The 19,450-nt window shown below is 46.0% G+C and overlaps 1 protein-coding gene across 5 annotated transcripts in view; it reads right to left on the reverse strand.

The window, feature by feature from the left end:
* The window catches only part of PRICKLE2 (prickle planar cell polarity protein 2), a 347,924-nt gene that overhangs the window by 35,043 nt on the left and 293,431 nt on the right, over positions 1-19,450 (reverse strand). For all 5 annotated transcript variants that reach the window (XM_021069189.1, XM_021069188.1, XM_021069190.1 and 2 more), the window contains 3 exons: positions 16,879-17,082; positions 13,227-13,413; positions 7,339-8,214 (listed from right to left, as the gene is read on the reverse strand). In XM_021069189.1, the coding sequence (XP_020924848.1) occupies positions 7,339-8,214; positions 13,227-13,413; positions 16,879-17,082 (1,267 nt within the window). The remainder of the gene's footprint in view (positions 1-7,338; positions 8,215-13,226; positions 13,414-16,878; positions 17,083-19,450) is intronic.

The following is a 19,450-nucleotide window of genomic DNA, read 5'->3' on the forward strand; positions in this document are numbered from 1 at the left end:
AGAAATAAGAACTGAGAGAAAAGCAGCTGAGTCCTGATGACATCATTTACTCACCTGGATCCAGCTGTACCTGAAACCAAAAATCTGTGAACTTTGAGGTTACCTGATTAAAAACAAAATCTTGTTTGTTTATACCCTTTGGAGCTGGGATTCTGATGCTTGCAAACAAGAGTTCTGTAATTGCTGTGAACAAACACCATCCCTATGCATTTTCTAAGTAGGTCCTGACCAACGATTGGATGCAAGATGAGTTCTAGGTTTTCAAATCTCTAATTCCAGACTGGGCTGAACATCTTCCCCAGTGGAAGAAAGGATTAGAAAGATCCAGGCTGTGTGATTTATGAGCATGTCTGGGGGGCATCCCCTCAGGTAATAGGTGCCAGCTGGTTAAGATGTTTTACCCAACCATTTAAATAAAGAATATAGGTTAGAGGGTGGATTGCCCAAGTTATGCAGAAGAACAGCAGAAACGTTCCTGCCTCAAACCAAATATAAAAAATGTTTCACATTATGAGGATTAAAAAACATTTCATATATTCTTGATCAACTGAGCTGTGCCGGTTGTTACTTCAGATCCTCACACTGATGTTTTCTCCTTACTCCCTAGCAATCAATACATCCTAGTGTTTTGCAACCAAGCTTCCCCTGTCAAGGTGTGTTGGTGATGTGTGTTAAAGAAATGGACATACTAGGTATAAAATAGATAAACAACAGGGGTATATTGTACAGCACAGGGAAATACAGCCATTATATTGGAATAACTTTAAATGGAGTACAATCTATAAAAATACTGAATCACTATGTTGTACACCTGAAACTAATATAATATTGTAAATCAGCTATACATACTTCAATAAGAAAAATAATAAAGGCGTGGACATGCTACAATGGTGCAACACTGATCAGAGTGGCAGGAAGCCTTTCAGACTTCTTCGCCTGCTGTGTCTCTGCATATCCAGGCCAGTGACAAATGTACTTTCAGCGGATGCTGGTGTGGGTCAAAAGTCACAGAGTAAGCAAACTTTGATCCATTTTTACGTTGTCAAATTGATCCTCCTCTGTCTCACAGGCCTTTTTCCCCAGGGCACTGGAAAGCTCTGCCCATTTCCTCTCATAGGTCACTATCACAGGCGTCCTCTTAGTTCTGTTTTTGCTCTGCTGACACCATCAGGGCTGCCACCTTCACCTCTTACCCTGGCTGCACAGTCCTGGCTTGCCTCCTTATAGGTCTCACTGGGTCAGCACTTGTCTCCTTCCAATCAATTCCCCACACAGCAGCCGGAGCCATCTTTTCAAAATGCAGACCTGATCATGGCATGTTCCCTCCCCAGTGGCCTGAAACTTCAAGGGCTTTCCACTGTCCTTAGTGGATAGGTCCAAACCTTAAAATATCCAAAATGGTTCCACACCAGCCTGATCCCCTGTTGCTTTCTTTCCTAGTCTTATGAGTCTCTGTGCTTCACCTACCTGCAGGTCCTTCTTTTGGCTCTTTATATTTGACATACATTCCTACCACGGGGCCTTTGCACATGCTGCTCTTGCTACCTGGAAAGCTCCATCCCCCTTATCCCTCAGCATTTTTTCAGGATGCCCCATCTGACCTCCCTGACTTAGCTACAGCCGTCTTTGTAAACCTCCTAGCCCCACAGTTACCTCTGATGCAGTTTCACATTGTACCATGGTTACTATGTATTAAATTCCACCAGACTGTGAGGTGCAATAAGTCAAGGCCTGTGTCTACTTTAGCTCAGCATTGTATCCCTGGCACCTTGCACAGGCCACTGCACCTACTAAGAGTAATCTCTGATAATAATTTAGAGGGTGTCAGGCACTGTCCTAAATTCTTTACAGGAATTAAACATTTAATTCCCACAATAATTGTACAAGGTGCTATTGTCATTCCATTGGAAAGATGAGGACAGTGAGGCACAGAAAAGCCAGTTGCCCAAGGTCACACAGGTATTAAACCACAGAGTCCAATTTCCAACTGGCAGACTGGCCTATAGCCCATGCTCTCCTTCATTCTGCTATGACTCACACGTCCCGGCTGAAGGAAGGAAGGACTGAGCAAATGAACAAATGAACAGAACCCATCTTTTCCCTTGTCCTCACCTTCATCCACCTCTTCATTTCCTTCTATAGGTCCCAGTGCTCCCTGACACAATCACTCCTTATAGAACCTGGTTGATCCTCAAGGCACAGCCTTATTCCCAGTCTTATCACTGTAGAGATGGCCCTTTCCTGGGGGCCAGCTGACAGTCTCCAGCTGTCCTCTGATGTGGCCTCTGCCTGAGCCAACCATCCCAACTCCAGCTCTGTTCTACACCCAGCCCAGTGTGATGTGAACTCAGACCCCAACCTGCTCTACAGCCTGGGTCTCCTCCCCATCAGCACCTCCTGTCCGGGTGCTAGACTGTACGTATCCCCTTTGCCTTTCCCACCCTGGACCCAAGCACATCACTTCAGACTGCTGCCTCGGCCTCTGCCATCCAGTTCTCACTGGACACTTGAGCTCTCAAGCTTCCCTCTAGCCCTGCCTGAGCCTGACAGACACATCAACAAATGGGCTGCAACAGGAAAAGGAATCCTGGTTCCTTTAGATAGGGAAAAATCTCCTGAAAAATCTCCTGACTGTGAAAGCAACCCCTCTGGTGAAGATGCAGATCAGAGGGGTTAAGAGCCCGGGTTCAGGTCCTGGCTGTCAATGGGGACTGTGGGGAGGTCATGACATCTATGGTCTTTAGTATACACATCTGTAAAATGGGTGTAATCATCAGACTTGTCTCTTGGGGGGTGTTCTAAGGATCTGAAGATATGGTAATTAATTAATTGTCATTACCATGTCACGTCATAGTCATTGGTCTACTATGATTATCATCTTTATCATCACCATCATCCTCCACTTCTGCCATGGCACATTAGTCAAGGACACAGGCTCTGGACCAGGGAGCCCAAGGGTGAATCCTGCTTCTCCACTTCCAGGAGGCATGGCCTTGGGCTACTTAGCCTCTGTCTCACTAGGTCATCTCTAAAATGGGAAGCATAGTTGTTATTTACCTCGCAGGGATGCTGTGAACTAGTTACTGTAAATTGCTTACAACTATACCTAGTACATGATAAACACCCCAAAATGTTAGTTGTTGTCGATTTTGTTTTTCCTATTTCTAATATGATCTCCAGGCTGCAAGCTGCTTCAGAGGCATTTTTAGGCAATGGCAGCGTTAAAGAGCTTCTGCAAGACTCCACACAGTGGGGGTGTAAATGGTGACTGTGCCCACCTGACTCACACTGTGTGAGCAGAAGGGACAGACTGTGTTTGCCAAGGAGAAGGGATGGTACACACCCACTTCTAAACCAAACGACAAGTGTCCAAGCCCAGATCTGCCGCTGGCGAGCCATGGGGGCTACCTGGTTTTCCAGATTTCTTCTAAGGAAAAATGCTGCCCACAGAATGATCATGCTTCACGCTATATCAAACACTGTAGACTTAGTCAATAACATAAGTTATTGACCAAGAAATAGAAAAAAAAAATCCATTATCCCAAAATCGAGCTTTTGCTGAAGGATCAAAGGAGTGCTAAGCCTTTTGGGACATACACCTTTATTCACAGACTGGGATTCTAATGGTTTAAAGATGCACAGATAGTTCAGAATTCTACCTTCTCAAAAGGCTACTGAATTTTCTAGCAAAATTCAAATGCAACAGTGAGGGTTGGCAGCAAACAGACCGACTCTCCAAGTCTAGTCAACACCATATTCTTGATGTGTATGTGTTTGGCGTAGGATGTGATAGGCTTATTTTAGGGTCTGCTCCAGAGTCGAATAATGAAGCATGCTACACATATTAGCTACAATCCCCCTTCCACACTGATGTGTCTGACAGACCCATGGAAACATAGGAGCACAGAATGGATTTCTTCAGTCCCCTGTTTCTCACGCTCTTCTCATCCTGGTTAGAAAAGAGAGGAGCCCACGGGAGCAGCTTCAAACCTAAAAATGCAAACCTGCACAGCAGCTGGATGCTGGGAGATGCCAGAAGCCAAAACATTCCTAGAGTCTAAAACTATGCACCAGTTTGGGGATGAAAGAGATATAATAATAATAATAAAAAGTATCCAGTAACTATAAGAGAGAGTCATGTGTGTCAAAGACTGTATTAACAAGCATAAGTATATTCTCATCTTACAAAAGTCCTACAAAGGAAGTACTATTATTCCCCAAATTCCACAGAGGAGGACATTGAACCTTACAGAATTTAATCCAGTTGTTCAAGGTCACACAGCTCCTACCTGATAAGGCTGGATTTGAACCTCAGGACTATAACTCCAGAATCTGTACACCAAATTATCAATTAGATGAGAATTTGAAAAACCAGGACTGATGGCAGAACTTTCAAAGAGACTAACAAATGGGGTTGAACCATGCCCATCCTAATGGCTCACTTTCTTCACCTGTGCTGTCCAACAGGGTGGCCTCCAGTTATACATGGCCCTTGAAAATGAAACTGATAAAAATGAAATGAAATTGAAAAATCAGTTCGTGGCTATTGAGCACATGATATGTAGCTCGTGCAGCTGAGGGTCTGAAATTTTTAATTCACTTCATTTCAATTAACTCAAATTTCAATAGTCCCACGTGGCTTGTGGCTACCATGTTAGGGATAATCTGAACAAATTTTTGCATGTGTGTGGCCACACCCATGGCATGTGGAAGTTTCTGGGCCAGGGATTGAACCTGTGCCACAGTTGTGGCAACACTGGATCCTTAATCCTCTGTGCTACAAGGGAATTTTCATGACCTAAGCAATTTTTCTCAGCTCTATCAGACCTGGTTCAGGGCTGTTCTCCAAAAATTTCAGAGACAGAGGGCGTTTTGTTGCTATGCTGCTCAAGGATCTGTGGAAAATGCTGATAAATGACCTGCCTCTTACTTAGGACTGTAGACTGCATGTTCTTCAAAGGCCTTTCCAACCTTCCCAAACCAAAGATCTCCTGATTTTCTCTTAAGTTATAGGGCGGGGACAATAAAGCCTGAATGGACAAATGGAGAAACTGCTCTCAGACAATGGCTGCATCAGTGCCAGCTGTGAGCTGGTAAAAATGCAGGTTCCTGGGCCCCACCTCTACAGGGTCTGATACACTGGGTCTTGGGGAGGCCCTGGAGTCTATGTTTTAATCAAGCAGCCAATGATTCTCAGGCAGGTGGTCTAGCTTGGTCGAACTTGGCTTCAGAGACTGAATTACATATTTATCTCCTAGCCTCTTAAGTAATTATAGCATATAAATCTTTCGAGAATAGCACAAACTGGGCTGGAAGCCAGGCAGTCTTCACTCCGCGCTAGTTCGCTCACTTCTCTGACATTAGGCAAGGTGCTTAGTCACCGAGGCCTCATTTTTTTTTTATCTGAAACATGGGGGTGAGGGTATCTGCTATTTGTCCTCTAGGACAAAAGAGAACACAGCTGTGAAAGCATCAGAGGGGGATGAAAGCTAAAAACACACCATAGAGTTATCCTACGACTCAAAGACAAGTTCTGCTGGCCTTGCAGAGAATTTCAATAGGTTTCACATTTTAAAGACATCCACATTTTTAACTTCTATGGAAAGACTGGAAGATTTGACGGCATGAAGCTCAGATTAGGTGGGCAGCCTGGTGTGAATAAGAGCACTCCTCTTGGGCCACATGCTGAGGTTCCAATCCCTGCTTTTAAAAGCTGGGCCACTTCGGGCAAGACCTACAACCTCTCTGTGCTTCAGTTTCTTGGACTCTGAAATGAGAATTTTAAGAGTCTACCTCTTTCAAAGGGTTGTGATGATTTAACTGAGTGACTATTAAAGTGCTTAGAACAAGGTCTGGCACATGGCAAGAGCGATATAGTCCGCTTAGATGGATAAACATTCCTGCAAGTGGCAATGACCAGCTGGAACAGAGTGGCGTCTGTCCCTCCAGAAAGGGCTGACATGCACAAGATTGTCACAATCTCCACCCTGATAGACACATGCCTCTGGGATCCCTGTTCTGAGGGGGAGACCTGTGTTTCCCTCCGTGTTGTCCTGCCCACAAGGGGCAGAGATGCCTGGTGCATCTTAGAGCAGCATTTCTCAAGCTATCCTGGTAGGGAAGGACCAGTTCCTTTATTTTCAATCCACTGTGGCCTGATATGTGACCCATGTGAGCATGACTGAGACCCTGCACGTGCCACCGGCAGCTCTACCACACACTGGTCTGCACCCAGACCAAGGAGAGAAGCCCAGGGAACATGCCCTTGGATGTTGCAGCAAAGTCAAACTGCTCTTAGAGTGTCTAACACTGTCAATTTCAGTACTTATCCCACGATGGACTGTGACCAGCCCTGATCCTCAGATCACAGCTTAGAAGTGCCGTCTTAGAGAACACTGATGTTGTCTTCACACATACATGAACCAGCTGAATAAATGGAAGGAGCAGGCAATGGAATGTCTGTCTGTCTGTCCCTGTACTTTGGTCCTCCTCAGCCTGCCTGCCTTCTTGCCTATCCACATTTATTTTGTCTTTATCTACATATTCAAACCAGCTCCTTAATAATAGATTGGGCTTGAGGACAGCCACGGAAGCTGTCATGGATGCTTTGATGCCCCAAGCAGTACCCCACTTTATGAGTACCCCCTTGAGTGCACAGCTGCCCCGTCTCTTGAATGTTGCCTTTGGTGACAGGAGCTGTCCTGCTGCATGCCCACATTCACATCCTCATCCCTAAGTTGCTCTCCAGCAGCTCAAAGCCAATGACTGACTGACATGGTGGTGCAAAATGGCAGCCCTGTTGTTCTGAGAAGGAACTGACCATGGGGTGTATAACTTACCCTCCAGAGACACTTCTGGGCTCAGGCTGAAGCTAGACTCCAGGCCAGACATCTTTCTTCATTTGGCTCCTCCCCTCAACCTGTCCTGTCTCTTTCACTCTTTCTCTTTCTTTCCTTCCTTCCTTCCTTCCTTCCTTTTCTTCCTTTCTAGGGCCACAGCAACGCCAGATCCGAGCCGAATCTGCAACCTACATCACAGCTCAGGGCAACGCCAGATCCTAACCCCACTGAGTGAGGCCAGGGATCAAACCCGCAACCTCATGGTTCCTAGTCAGATTCATTTCCACTGAACTACGACAGAAGCTCTTCCTCTCACTCCTCTTTCTTGGGAGCATGTCCTCAATACATCATGGGCTCTTTGTAGAGGGAATCCAGTCAAAGACAGAAGTCACTGAAGCATTGAGTTCACTTTCCTCAACAACCTGGTGGAGCAGGGCACATGGCAGGCACAACGCTAAAATCCCGCTCCCTCTCTATGCCCCAAGTAAAAAGAACCTACCTGTTGTGTTTGACAGGGCCAGCGATTCCATGGAGCCCCGAGGGGTCTGCTCTGTAGGCGTCATGTCCTCTGTGTACTTTAGCGAACTGATCGGATGGCGGGTCCGGCACTGCTGAGCGGACAGGCCCCCTTCCTCCTCCTCTTCTTCCTCCTCGTATTTGGGGACTTGGATGCTGCCTCGGGTTTCGCTGAAGCTCTGGCTGGACATATCGCTGTAGCTCTCCTGGGATCTCAGCCTGGCTGGGTAATAGTCCTCTCTGCATTCCTTGATGAAGCTGCCACCGTGCCCCTTCATGGCCAGCGATGAGCTCCTTTTGGGGTTGCTGAAGTGCTTGGCCCACAGGTCAGGCTGGGCCCCGGCCCCCTGCCCCCCAGGACTATAGGCAGTTCTGATGTTGCACTGGCTCAGGAGCTGCAATGGGCTCTGCGACTGGTTCTGTTCCATCTTGTTCCCGTAATGATACGGCTCATCCCGGCTCCTCCAGATGGGGTCCCGGTTGAGGCTGGGCGTCTGGCTGGACAGGCTGAGCAGGTCCATCTGCAGCGACAGGGGGTCCACATCGGCTGACAGTCGGTTTGAACTCACCTGCAGCTGGCTGTGCTGGTTCAGCATGGGCTCCTCCGTCTTGCCTTTGTTCTTGCCAATTTTGGCGCTGCGCCTTGACTCCTTGGCCCTGGCGTTCTGGAAGGCCGAATCAGAGGAGTCAGAGCCATTGGGGTCCTCCCCGGCGCTGCAGGCCCGAGAGCAGAATATCTGGCCTTGTTTTGGGAGAAACGGCCTCCCTAAGAGGGATTTCTTGCAGTGGGCACAGCAGAAACAGGTCTCTGTGGCATGCCAGTGCTGGCCGTCATAGGTCATTTGACCTTGGTCAATCCCTGGGGAGAAGAGAGACATGGAGAGGCTTATGAGCTGTTTAGGGCATCACATTAAGACGTGAAACGTACAGCCCCTGGTTTGGCTCGGGGTTCCAGGTGCAGCAGAATCAAGTGTCAATAAACCAATGATCAGGCCCCCATGGAAATAGTATCCATGTCCTATTATGACAGACCCCATGATTCTACCAGTCAGGTCCTTAACTCACTTGTTCTGAGTGCAGAGAAACTAGATTCAAATGGCTTGTCTGTGAATCTTCTGCCCTGGACACGTTTCTCCAGATAAACAGTAATAATAACACAAAGGTTTGAGAAGCACTGCTTTACATTCTTTCCATATATGGAAACTCAACCTCTCAATTCTGTGAGGTAGGTTTCTAATGTTATACCCATTTTCCAGATGAGAAAGTAGAGGCACAGGAAGTTAAATAACTTGCCTCATGTAAAACACTTGGACACACAGGTGAGATCCATACCCAGGAAGTCCTGCTCCTATCCATGACCTTGATAACTATCTTTTTCACCCTATTTAGGGTGCTGCTCAAATGCCAACTCCCTGGAGAAGTTTTCTGTCCATCCTAACAGTTACTGTCCATCATTCACCACCCTTACCTGCTGTGTTTTCTTCACAGCATGAATACCGCCTGACACTGAGCCACTACATACTTGCATTTGTTAAATGCTACAAGTGATGTTCCAGATGAAGATTCTGCGAACTTGGCCTGGCACCCTGGAGGGGCTCTTCATGTGTGGAATGGATGAATGAATGGAATCCCATCACCAGTGGATGGCATTCCAAAGAGTAATCACTAGCAGCTTAATGGAATGGAAAAAAAGTGGACCTTAGGTCCTGGTAAGGAAAAACTTGCACATGGTTTGTCAAAGACATCACCCCACCATAAGCACGCATATCCTTAACTTCCTCCCTGTGCCAGGGCTGTGCCTACTTTACATCATTGTATGACACCTGCTTCCAGGAACTTCACAAAGCCCCGACTTTTGTTTCTTAGCATCTCTCCTGCCCTCTTCCAGTCATAGGACTTAATGACCCTGTAGGGTACCATCTCCCTGGCACCCTTGGGCCATGAGTTGTGGGTGGAGCTAAAGCTGTGTCTGAGCCCAGCACTGGGTATTTCCTAGCCCAGTGACCAGGTCCAGGGGTGGGCATGTGACAAAAGGAGAGTCATCTGGGACTCTTGCTAAGGTGGTAACACAAGAAGATTCTTTTTGGATAGCAGTTGCTAAACTGAGGGAGCTATAGGGGGCTCCTAAGAAGAAGCTAAGAACACAGACTCAGCAGTGACCATGGGATAGGAGGGAACCTTTGCAAGACTCCTGATGTCCAGCCATGAATTTCTTTCCTGAAAGGAAGAACCTTTGCCTTTGGTGGCTGAGAGTCCTGAGGCTGGACTTTCTAGGAATAGCTTCTACAGAGACTTGTCTAGGGAGTCCGTGAACAAGGAACAGGGAAAGGGAGAAGGGCAAGAACAAAAAGCAAATGGCACAGCAGCTTCTCTGGGCTCTTCCTGTGCACCCCGCCCCCGGCCACCCCATTATGTCCCCGGAGCCTAGGGAAAGAAAGGTATAAAGTAAATTCTTCTCCTAGGAGCTCCTCCCTAAACCAGAGTGTCTCTTTAATTAGGTGTCAGACCCTGGGGACCAGGAGAGGGTTTTTAGAGGGACAAAGGCCACCCCAAGATGAGAGGGATACTGAAGCGACTCCCTTTCAGCACAGCAGTCCCGGGAGGAGTGAGACCTGGCAAGGGCAGGACTCCAGGCAGCGAGCTCCCCATCCCCTCTCCATCCTCCCATCCCCCAGGCTACTGAACAGGGAAGGGGAGGGGCTGGCAGCACAGGCAGGACTCTCTAGCAGTTAAGAGTAAGGCATCAGGTCTGAGATAAACACAGGTTCATATCCGAGCTTCATGCCATTCCAGCTGGTGGTAGAGATACTGAAGCCCATCAGCTCAGTTCCAGGCTGGGCTCCACTGCTGTTGGGCTGTGTGACCCTAGGCAAGTGGCTTCATGTCTCTGTGCCTGGGTCTTCTCCATGATAAAACAGGGATAATGGTAGTCCTTACTTCACTGGGTTGCTGTGAAGACTCACCGAGTTAAGATGAATAGAGAGCTCAGACTCTGCTAATTCTTCTTGTGTTTTTACTAGAGCAAAGAGGCCAGTCTCCCTCTTTGCTCTGAGGGCTGCTACCTGGATGCTGTCCAAGAAAGGACTGAGGCCGGTTTGGTCTTCCCTCCCAGAACCTTGGTCCTCCCCCCCGCCCCATCCCCGAGCAATTGCAATGGCATCCTTGCAGTCCTGGGTCCTCGCAGTGAGTTCCAACTCATTAAGGCAGCCCAAGCAGCTGCGGCCTTATCCACTGCCCTGCTAAGGTACCCAGCAAGTCTGGTTCCTACAGCCTGTGCTCCACCAGCTGCTTCTCCTTGCTTCGGAGAGGAAACACGCTCAGATGTGGCAGTGGGGGACCTAGTTCTGGGGGCCTCACAGAAGGCCAAGCCGGTGTTGCAGGGAGAGTGGAGCGAGAGGCATGTTCCAAAGTGGCCCAGCAGGCAGTGGAACGTGGTCCCTGATAAACATCAGCAATGTCAGATGGTGCTCTGAACTGCTCCTGAACTCTAAACATCTGGAAAAGGGCTCTGCTGTTCCACATCTAAGCGTTCCTTTTTTATTCCCTCTCTAAGCCCTTTAAGTACTTCTCTGAGGGTGTATGTGTCTATGGCTGTTATAGCCTCGGTCTGTTTATAGGACTGTTTACTCTGCCGTGAGCAGGCAAAAGTACTGTTTCCCTGGCAACGGCTGCCTGATGCAGGGTCCACTCTGAGTGGCTATATAAATATGGACTATTTGGATAATACGGTCAGAGCAAAGTACCCAGACACTGTGGTATGCATGATATACAGAGCATACCTCTTTTCTGTCTCAGAAAAAAGACGTTTTACAAAGAGAGGCGGATTTAGGGAAAAAAAAGAAAGAAAAAAGAAAAAAAATCAGGGGCAGTATTTTAATTACAGCAGTGATAATACTGCAGGCCACATGGGTTCCCCTTTCTGATAAAACATCGATGCCTTTCTAATGGATTTCAGAGGGAAGGAGAAGGGAATGCCAATCAAAGCTAAAAGAAGACAGATGCAGACGAAAACAGGAAGCTTCTGAGATGTACATGCTGTGGTGAGGGCACATTTTCTTTTCCAAATCCCTGAGCGAAAATTCTAAATGGTGGTTTCTAAAGAGGCTTGTAAGCCCCAATGGAAAAGAAAGAACAAATAGAAATGCTAACAAGCCACACTGTCGTTGCTATAGGTTAGGTTTTCTGTACATTAAGCCCCTCTCATCCGGGCAGTCACCTCCCTGCAGACCTGGAAGCCAGAGTGAACAGGGCTAGGTTAGGATCTCGCACCATTTCCCCTGGCACCGTCCCACCCCCGCCCTTCCTCACATGTCCAGCCACCTGGGCATCCAAATCAACCCCCTCATTTCCTAGCTCTCAGAATAAAGGATAATTTGTCTGTTCCTCTGTGAGACATGGAAGCTGTCGAAACTTGGCTGAGGCATCAGACCATGAGAGAGGGAGATTTTTAGGGGTCGGGACTAGGGGATTTTTTTTTTTTTTTGTCTTTTTGCTATTTCTTGGGCCGCTCCCATGGCATATGGAGGTTCCCAGGCTAGGGGTCAAATTGGATCTGCAGCTGCCGGCCTATGCCACAGCAATACCAGATCTGAGCCGTATCTGCAACCTACACCACAGCTTGTGGCAATGCCAGATCCTTAACCCACTGAGCGAGGCCAGGGATGGAATCTGCATCCTCATGGATACTAGTTGGGTTTGTAACCTGCTGAGCCACAACGGAAATTCTAACTAGCCAGTTTTTCAAGTGACAGTGTCACTTCTCATGAACCAGGGAGATGAGGCCACTTCTTTCCATTCTTGATACAATCTTTCAAGTGTGGCAGGATAGGCTCCCAGACTGGTTATCTCCACATCTCCCCACCATAGATAAGAAACTGGCAGCCTCTGAGCAGACTTCTTGGAACTGCACAAGCCGCAGGAAGAGCAGGCTGTCGGTCTCAAAGACATTCATGCGCTTCCAACTATTTTTTCCATTTAAAGGTCAGCTCACTCTCCAGGTGCCAGAACAGGCAAGTTGAATGAAGAAGCTACAGAGGCAGCAGTATCGGGAATAGCGTTGAAGGGTTGAACAAATCAGTTACTTGAAAAGGGAAAATGATTTTCACCATCTCAGATCTGCCACTTCTTTGGGGAGTTTACAGCTTCTGAGCTATTTGCAGTTCTCTCACTCTGCTTTTGGCTGGGTCAGCTTTTGCTGATTTTTTTTTAAGACATGCATGCCAGAAACCGTTTGGTTTCCTTGATTATCTCTTTCTATCAAGAGAACTGCTTTGCTTCCTCCCTCTGCTGACCCCTGAGGTTTCCCAAGGAGGCTGTGGAAGACGTATCTATTTATATTTTCCCCTTATATTTTCCTCTAAGTCCCCTCCTCCTCCCCTTGGTAGTGGAACTGTCCATCAACAGCCTCACCTTGTAGGTGGGTCCAGGACTCAGGAAGAGCAAAGGGAATCTCCTACTCTTTTCTTTCCAAGTTAGAACAGACGACCAAACAAGGTACTATGCATTGCTATTTGGAGGACCTGACTTGGATATTGGAAAACATACACTCTCATCCTCTTAGAGAACACAAATGCTCTAAGTATAACTTGGGGGTCATCTTGGCTACATTGTGAAGGCAACTTGCTTACAAATGATGTCAACAGAAGGCAAGCTGACCTGAGAAACAGAAACAAACACCATATTTTGTTTGAACCCTTGATGCATCCTTACCTGAAACCAACTGACTCCTTAGCTTTTCTGATACTGTGTACCAAGGAAGTTGCTTTTGCACTTAAGCTAGTATAAGCTGCATTCAAAGGAATAGCAGCTACACCAGACACAAAGGAGATCCAGTCACAGTAGGACCAAGCTGAGCACCACACATCGCCTCACCTATGTGTTGAGCACAGGTGTCGCAATATTCTGCATACAGGGACTCGAAGCAGTGGCAGCAGTAGGGCCTTCCCTCCTTCATGATGTAGCGCTGGCCGCCCAGCACTGTCTCACACTCGAAGCAGCAGAAGTGTTTCATGTGCCAGTGCCGCCCCTCAGCTTCTGTGCATTCATCTGCAAAGATGATCTGGAGATGGAAGCCAAAATGGTTTGTGCTTTAGACTTAGCCATATGAATGCACTTTAAAGGACAGCTATGAGGGCCCCAAACGAGAAGGGGAGAAAATAGGTCTTGCCTACAGGTTATTAAACAAAAGTGTATATGTTTAGTCTATATCTACATCAGTTCCCACATGTAGATTTGCCTAAAAGCACACAGATTCTGGCCTGGCCAGTGATTAACCATATTTAAAAAAGACAAAGAATGTCCTACCCCAAAGAATATAAAGCAGGACCAAAAATTGACAGCTCATGGGCACTTTGGCTACATCCGTTTGACTTATATACAATATTTTTTAAAAATAGAAAATCTCAAATAAATACCTGGAATCCTGGTTGCTCTTTTGAAAATACAGTATTTAGCAATATTTGATACACATTCCTGCATGGCAAGCATAAGCTATACCTGAGAAGAGGGGCTGCTTTCAGTTGAGTGATGAATTCTGTAGTTTGTCATAGTTTTCACCACTCACTGTTGTCTTGAAATGAGTCATCTTCATTTATGATAACTGCCCAACCCTCAGAGGTATTTGTTTTGACCCCTGAGACAGAGGTGTTTTTTTTTTTTAATTTCAAAGTATATATTTAAGAGCTCACTATAAACTGCAGTGATCAAGGCAGAAGTAAATTCAGATTTTTATGGCCAACCAATTATTAACAAGGGTGACAAGGACATTTGATGGAGGAAGGAACAGTCTTTTCAACAAATGTGGTTGGGGAAACTGAAGAGCCACATGGACAAGAATGAATCTGAACCCCTACCTCACACCACATATAAAAGTTAACTTAAAAGGGGTCTAAGACCTAAGAGAGAAAACAAACAAAAAACCACTATAAAATGTTTAGAAGGAAATACAGGTGTAAATTTTCATGAACTTGGATCAGGCAATTAGGTAATAGTTCCTTAGTTATGCACTAAAAGCATAAGTAAAAAAAAAATAGATAAGGTGGATTTCATCAAAAATAAAAACTTCTGCGTTTCAAGAGACATCTACACAGTGAATAACTACAAAATGGGAGAAAATACTTGCAAATAACTTATCTAATAAGGGACTAGTATCTAAAATATATAAACCCTTACAAAACCACACTGAAAAGAAAAATCTCCCATTTAAAAAATAGCAAAAAAATAGGCAAAAGATATGACTAGACATTATTCCAAAAAAAAGATAAGCAAATTGCCAATAAGTTGAAAAATGCTCAACATTATAAGCCATTAAAGAAAAGCCAATCAAAACCATGATGTGATGTTACTTCATACCTATTAAGGTAACTATAATGAAAAAGACAGACGATACTAAGCGTTAAAGAGAACATGAGAAGTTGGAATCCTCATTCATTAACAGTGGGGATGTAAAATGGTGTAGCTGCCTTGGAATATGGTTTAGGTTCCCTCAAAAAGTTAAAACACAGAATAACCATATAACCCAAGAATTCTACTCCTGGGTATATACTTAAGAGAACAAAAAATACAGTCCATACAACAATTTGTATATGACTGTTCGTAGCAGCATGTTCATAATAGTCAAAAAGTGGAAACAACCTAAATGTCCATCAATTAATAAATGGCTAAACAAAATGTGATATACACACCTAACTGATTATTATTTGGCCATGAAAAGGAAAGTACGAAAACCTGCTATAACTCGGATTAACTGCAAAACATCTTGCTAAGTGAATGAAGCCAGACACAAAAGATCATATGTTACCTTAACTCACTTATATGAAATGTCCAGAATATGTAAATTCTTAGAGACAGAGACTAGATAAGTGGTTTCCAGAGGCTAGTGGTAGGGAGGGGCTGCTAATAGATATGGGGTTTCTTTCTATGATGATGAAAATGATCTGGAATTAGGCAGTAGTAATGATTGTCCAACTTTGGAAATATACTAAAAAACCACCAAACTGTATACCTTAAAAGGGCAAATCTTATGCTGTATGAATTATATCTCAATGAGCAAAAATTTCAAGGCCCTTTCATCATCCTATTCTATTTGCCATTATATAATAGAAAGTATTACAGGCACCAATTCCCAGATGTGGGAACTGAGGCAGGCAGGTAAAGTGGCTGCCTAGAATCTTGGAGCTGGACCAACTACCTGCCCAGAGTCTTTTTTGAACATCACTAACTGAACCACTTTGTTGTATAGCAGAAATTATCACAACATTGTAAATCAACCATACCCTAATAAACAAAAAAAAAAAAAAAAAGGAGAAGAAAAGAAAGAAATCATGTTAGTTAAGGCTGATCAATTTCTTCCGGGAAGACCGAGTCTCTGATTGGTAGCTTGTAAGGAAGAAAGGTACATGTAGCAGTGGACTCTAGCTGAAAAAGTGGAGTATTGTTTATAGGGTCCTGCTTTACTGTTTACAGGGTCCAGAAAGAACCAAAAACCTATTGCATGCAGAAGAAATCCCTGTCCAAAATCTTTCCCCAAGTTACTCCCATAAAAGGAGTCAGGTTTAACACAGTCTCCTTTCTGCCTGAGTCTTTTAAGCTAAGCCAGGTTTTCTATCTTTCACCTGGGTGTGCTTCTATTAGGAGAAAAGTCCAGGCATGAGCCTTGTGTCCAGTTTGCTTTCTGACCTGGGAAGCAAATTCAAGTACCTCTTAGAATGTGGGGCAGAGGTATCCAAAAGGAGTAGCATTGCTGCCTGAATCCCCATCAGAACGTTGGTAAATTGTGGGAGAATCAAGTAATGCTCCCCATTTTCCTTTCTTCCTGCACCAATCTGTGCCATGGAAGCTCGGGAAGCAGAACAATTTTGAGATAAGTAATACACCATTACTGATAAATACTGCCTGGGATTTGGGCTGAAATCTAAAGCTGCACAATGTTTCTCTCTTTTTTTTTTTTTCTTTTTAGGGCTGCACATGCAGCATGTGGAAGTTCCCAAGCTAGGGGTCGAATCAAAGCTGTACTTACAGCCCTAGGCCACAGCCCTAGCAATGCCAGGTCAGAGCCGCATGTGTGACCTACACCATAGCTTGTGGCAATGTCAGATCTTTAACCCGCTAAGCGAGGCCAGGGATTGAACCCATATCTCAAAGATACTAGTCAAGCTCTTAATCCACCATACCGCAACAGGAGCTCCTCTGTTTTTTTTGTTTGTTTGTTTGTTTTTCCCCTTTAAAGAGTTCTGAACTGAGCTAGTGCCGGGGCATGCCACAGGGAATGTTCTCAGCTCTAGAAATCATCTGCCCATCTAGGGGCCTAGGAGACAGTCACCTTCAGTAAAGCAGGCCATAATCATAATCCTAGACATTCTCAGAACCAGGGATGGTGTTAGACCCTTTCTCAAAAGGGTTAATATAAGAAGGGGGGTGGCCTATGGTTTTCTGCTTGCAGGAACCACAGGACAATGTGTTGGCTATGCTGTATGTAAGTGAGGGGTCACGGCGGGGCTGCAGGCCCCACAGAGCAGGCTCTGACCTCGTCACAGGCTGCACAGCGTGGCTTCAAGCACTCTGCATGGTGCCTGCCACAGTAGATCTTCCCATCTTGGTAAAAGTAGATCAAATCCACCAGGAGCTCGTTGCAGACGGTGCATATAAAGCAGGGTGGGTGCCAGCAGACACCGTGGCCGGCACGTGACGCGAACACAGCGATGTCCCCGCCGTTGATCTGGCCTCCACACTGTGAGGCAAAGGGAAACGTCAGTGGGAAAACCAGCTACCACCTCTCAGTGCCCTGAGCAAAGGATAAACGGCCATTGCCAGCATTGCTAGCTGGTTACTGACCACTTCTTTTCTTTTTTTTTTTTTTTCTTTTTAGGGCTACACCCAAGGCACATGGAGGTTTCCTGGTGAGGGATCGAATCGGAGCTATAACTGCCGGCCTATGCCACAACCACAGCAACTTGGGATCTAAGCCGTGTCTTCAACCTACACCGCAGCTCACAGCAACACCAGATTCTTAACCCACTGAGTGAGGCCAAGGATTGAAACTGCAACCTCATGGTTCCTAGTCAGATTTGTTTCTGCTGCGCCACAACGGGAACTCTATGACCACTTATTTTCAAACTAGTTACTGACCACTTAGTTTCAAACTAGCTAGCCATTTTACACACATGGCAGGCAGGTTTTTCTTGCCTTCCCCTTACTTTCGTAGGGCCTACAAGTAAGACGAAGATCATGTCACAGAGAAAATAAGGGATCACAAAGGTGGGAAAGAAAGAAAAAGTCTGTTAGCATAATAACATATGGGAGCTCTGCCAGCAAAAGACAAGCTTATCGAGGGTCTCATTACTTTTCAGATACTCCAAACTCCCTCAAGAGGTCCAGCCGTGTCCAACATCAGGTGAAGGAGGCGGTGCAGTGTAGGGGTGGAAGGAGGGGGGCTTGGAGGTACCCTGGGAGGAGGTGGGGTCTGCACTTAGGATGGGAGGAGAGGGGGTTCATAAAAACATGCCAACCTTTAGCTAGCTTCTCTTTCTAGCATGCTTTTGGTCTGCTTCCTCTAACATTTTTTTTTTTTCTTTTTAGGGCCACAGGTGTGGCACATGAAGGTTTCCAGGCTAGGGGTTGAGTCAGAGCTGCAGCTGCTGGCCTACACCACAGCCACAGCCATACTGGATCTGAGCTGCATCCTTGACCTATACCCCAGCTTGTGGCAACGTTGGATCCTTAACCCATTGAGCGAGGCCAGGCATTAATAAACCTGCATCCTCACGGACACTGTGTCCCACTGAGCCACAATGGGAACTCCACCTCTAAGATTTTTTTTTTTTTTTTAAATTTTTTTTTTGTCTTTGCTATTTCTTTGGGCCGCTCCCGCGGCACATGGAGGTTCCCAGGCTAGGCGTCTAATCGGAGCTGTAGCCACCAGCCTACACCAGAGCCACAGCAACGCGGGATCCGAGCCGCGTCTGTGACCTACACCACAGCTCACGGCAACGCCGGATAGTTAACCTGCTGAGCAAGGGCAGGGACCGAACCCGCAACCTCATGGTTCCTAGTCGGATTCGTTAACCACTGCGCCACGACGGGAACTCCCTCTAAGATTTTTTTCACAGTCCTGATTGAAAAAGTACCACTCCAAAAGCCTGACTATGGAAAGGGTTTCTTCTTTCTTGCTTTCCTATCTTCTCATTCATTTCCAAAGTTTCTTCCCCTATCTAGTAAGGAACATGGCAGAATCCCTGATGATGTATGCTTAGAGTTGGGGATGGGATAAAATAAATATGGTCTGAGGGTCATTGAGGGAGGAATAAAGTGGGTCCAGGAGAAGGCCCTCTGCTGACCATGGCACCAGCCCTGAAGTTCACAGCCTGTGGGTGCAGCACTATGGCCCTGCATAATTGGCAGAGCTTTGCGGGCAACATCTAAAGGGCAGAAAAGCTACCGCCAGACCTTTCCCACATCACAGACATCAGAAGGGTTGAAATGCTTCATAGAAAATGAAGTCTAGGTCTCATGGAATAGTCTCTGGGGACTCATTCATGCGAGAGACTGGACAAAAGAAAGACATTATATTACATAATGTGGTAACACTTGTAATAATGTTAGTAGAGCTGAGATAGGGATACTCTTAAAAGCTAAACCGAGGCACATTAAAGTTTTCTAGTTTATTTGCTCCAATACGGATTCTTATTGGGCAGCAAGCATCAGACTGAAGGTGGCTGGAAGCACTCCTAGGACAGGTACCCAGGGAGAGATTTTTATAGAGAAGACACAGAAGCAAAGCAAAAAGCACTTCAGTGACTAAAGGTTACACAGTCCCCTTATTTGGGAAAGGCTGGTTGGCTGCTGACGACTTGCTATTGTTGTTTCCTTTTCTTGAATTCCAGCACCCTGCCTGGCTTAGGTTTTGGTCTGCTGATATAGGTTACCAAGGCACGAGAGCCACCCCATCTAATGGCCCCCTTGCTTGATTATTTTAACAACAGAGAACCCCATTTTTATCCCCACCATGATTTTATGACCTAGGCATTTCTTATCCCCATTCTGCAGGTGACAAAACTGAGGAAAAGTAACTTGGTCACTCACAGCCATATGGCAGAAGC

This window comes from Sus scrofa, chromosome 13, assembly GCF_000003025.6.
Source record: "Sus scrofa isolate TJ Tabasco breed Duroc chromosome 13, Sscrofa11.1, whole genome shotgun sequence".
Lineage (NCBI taxonomy): Eukaryota > Metazoa > Chordata > Mammalia > Artiodactyla > Suidae > Sus > Sus scrofa.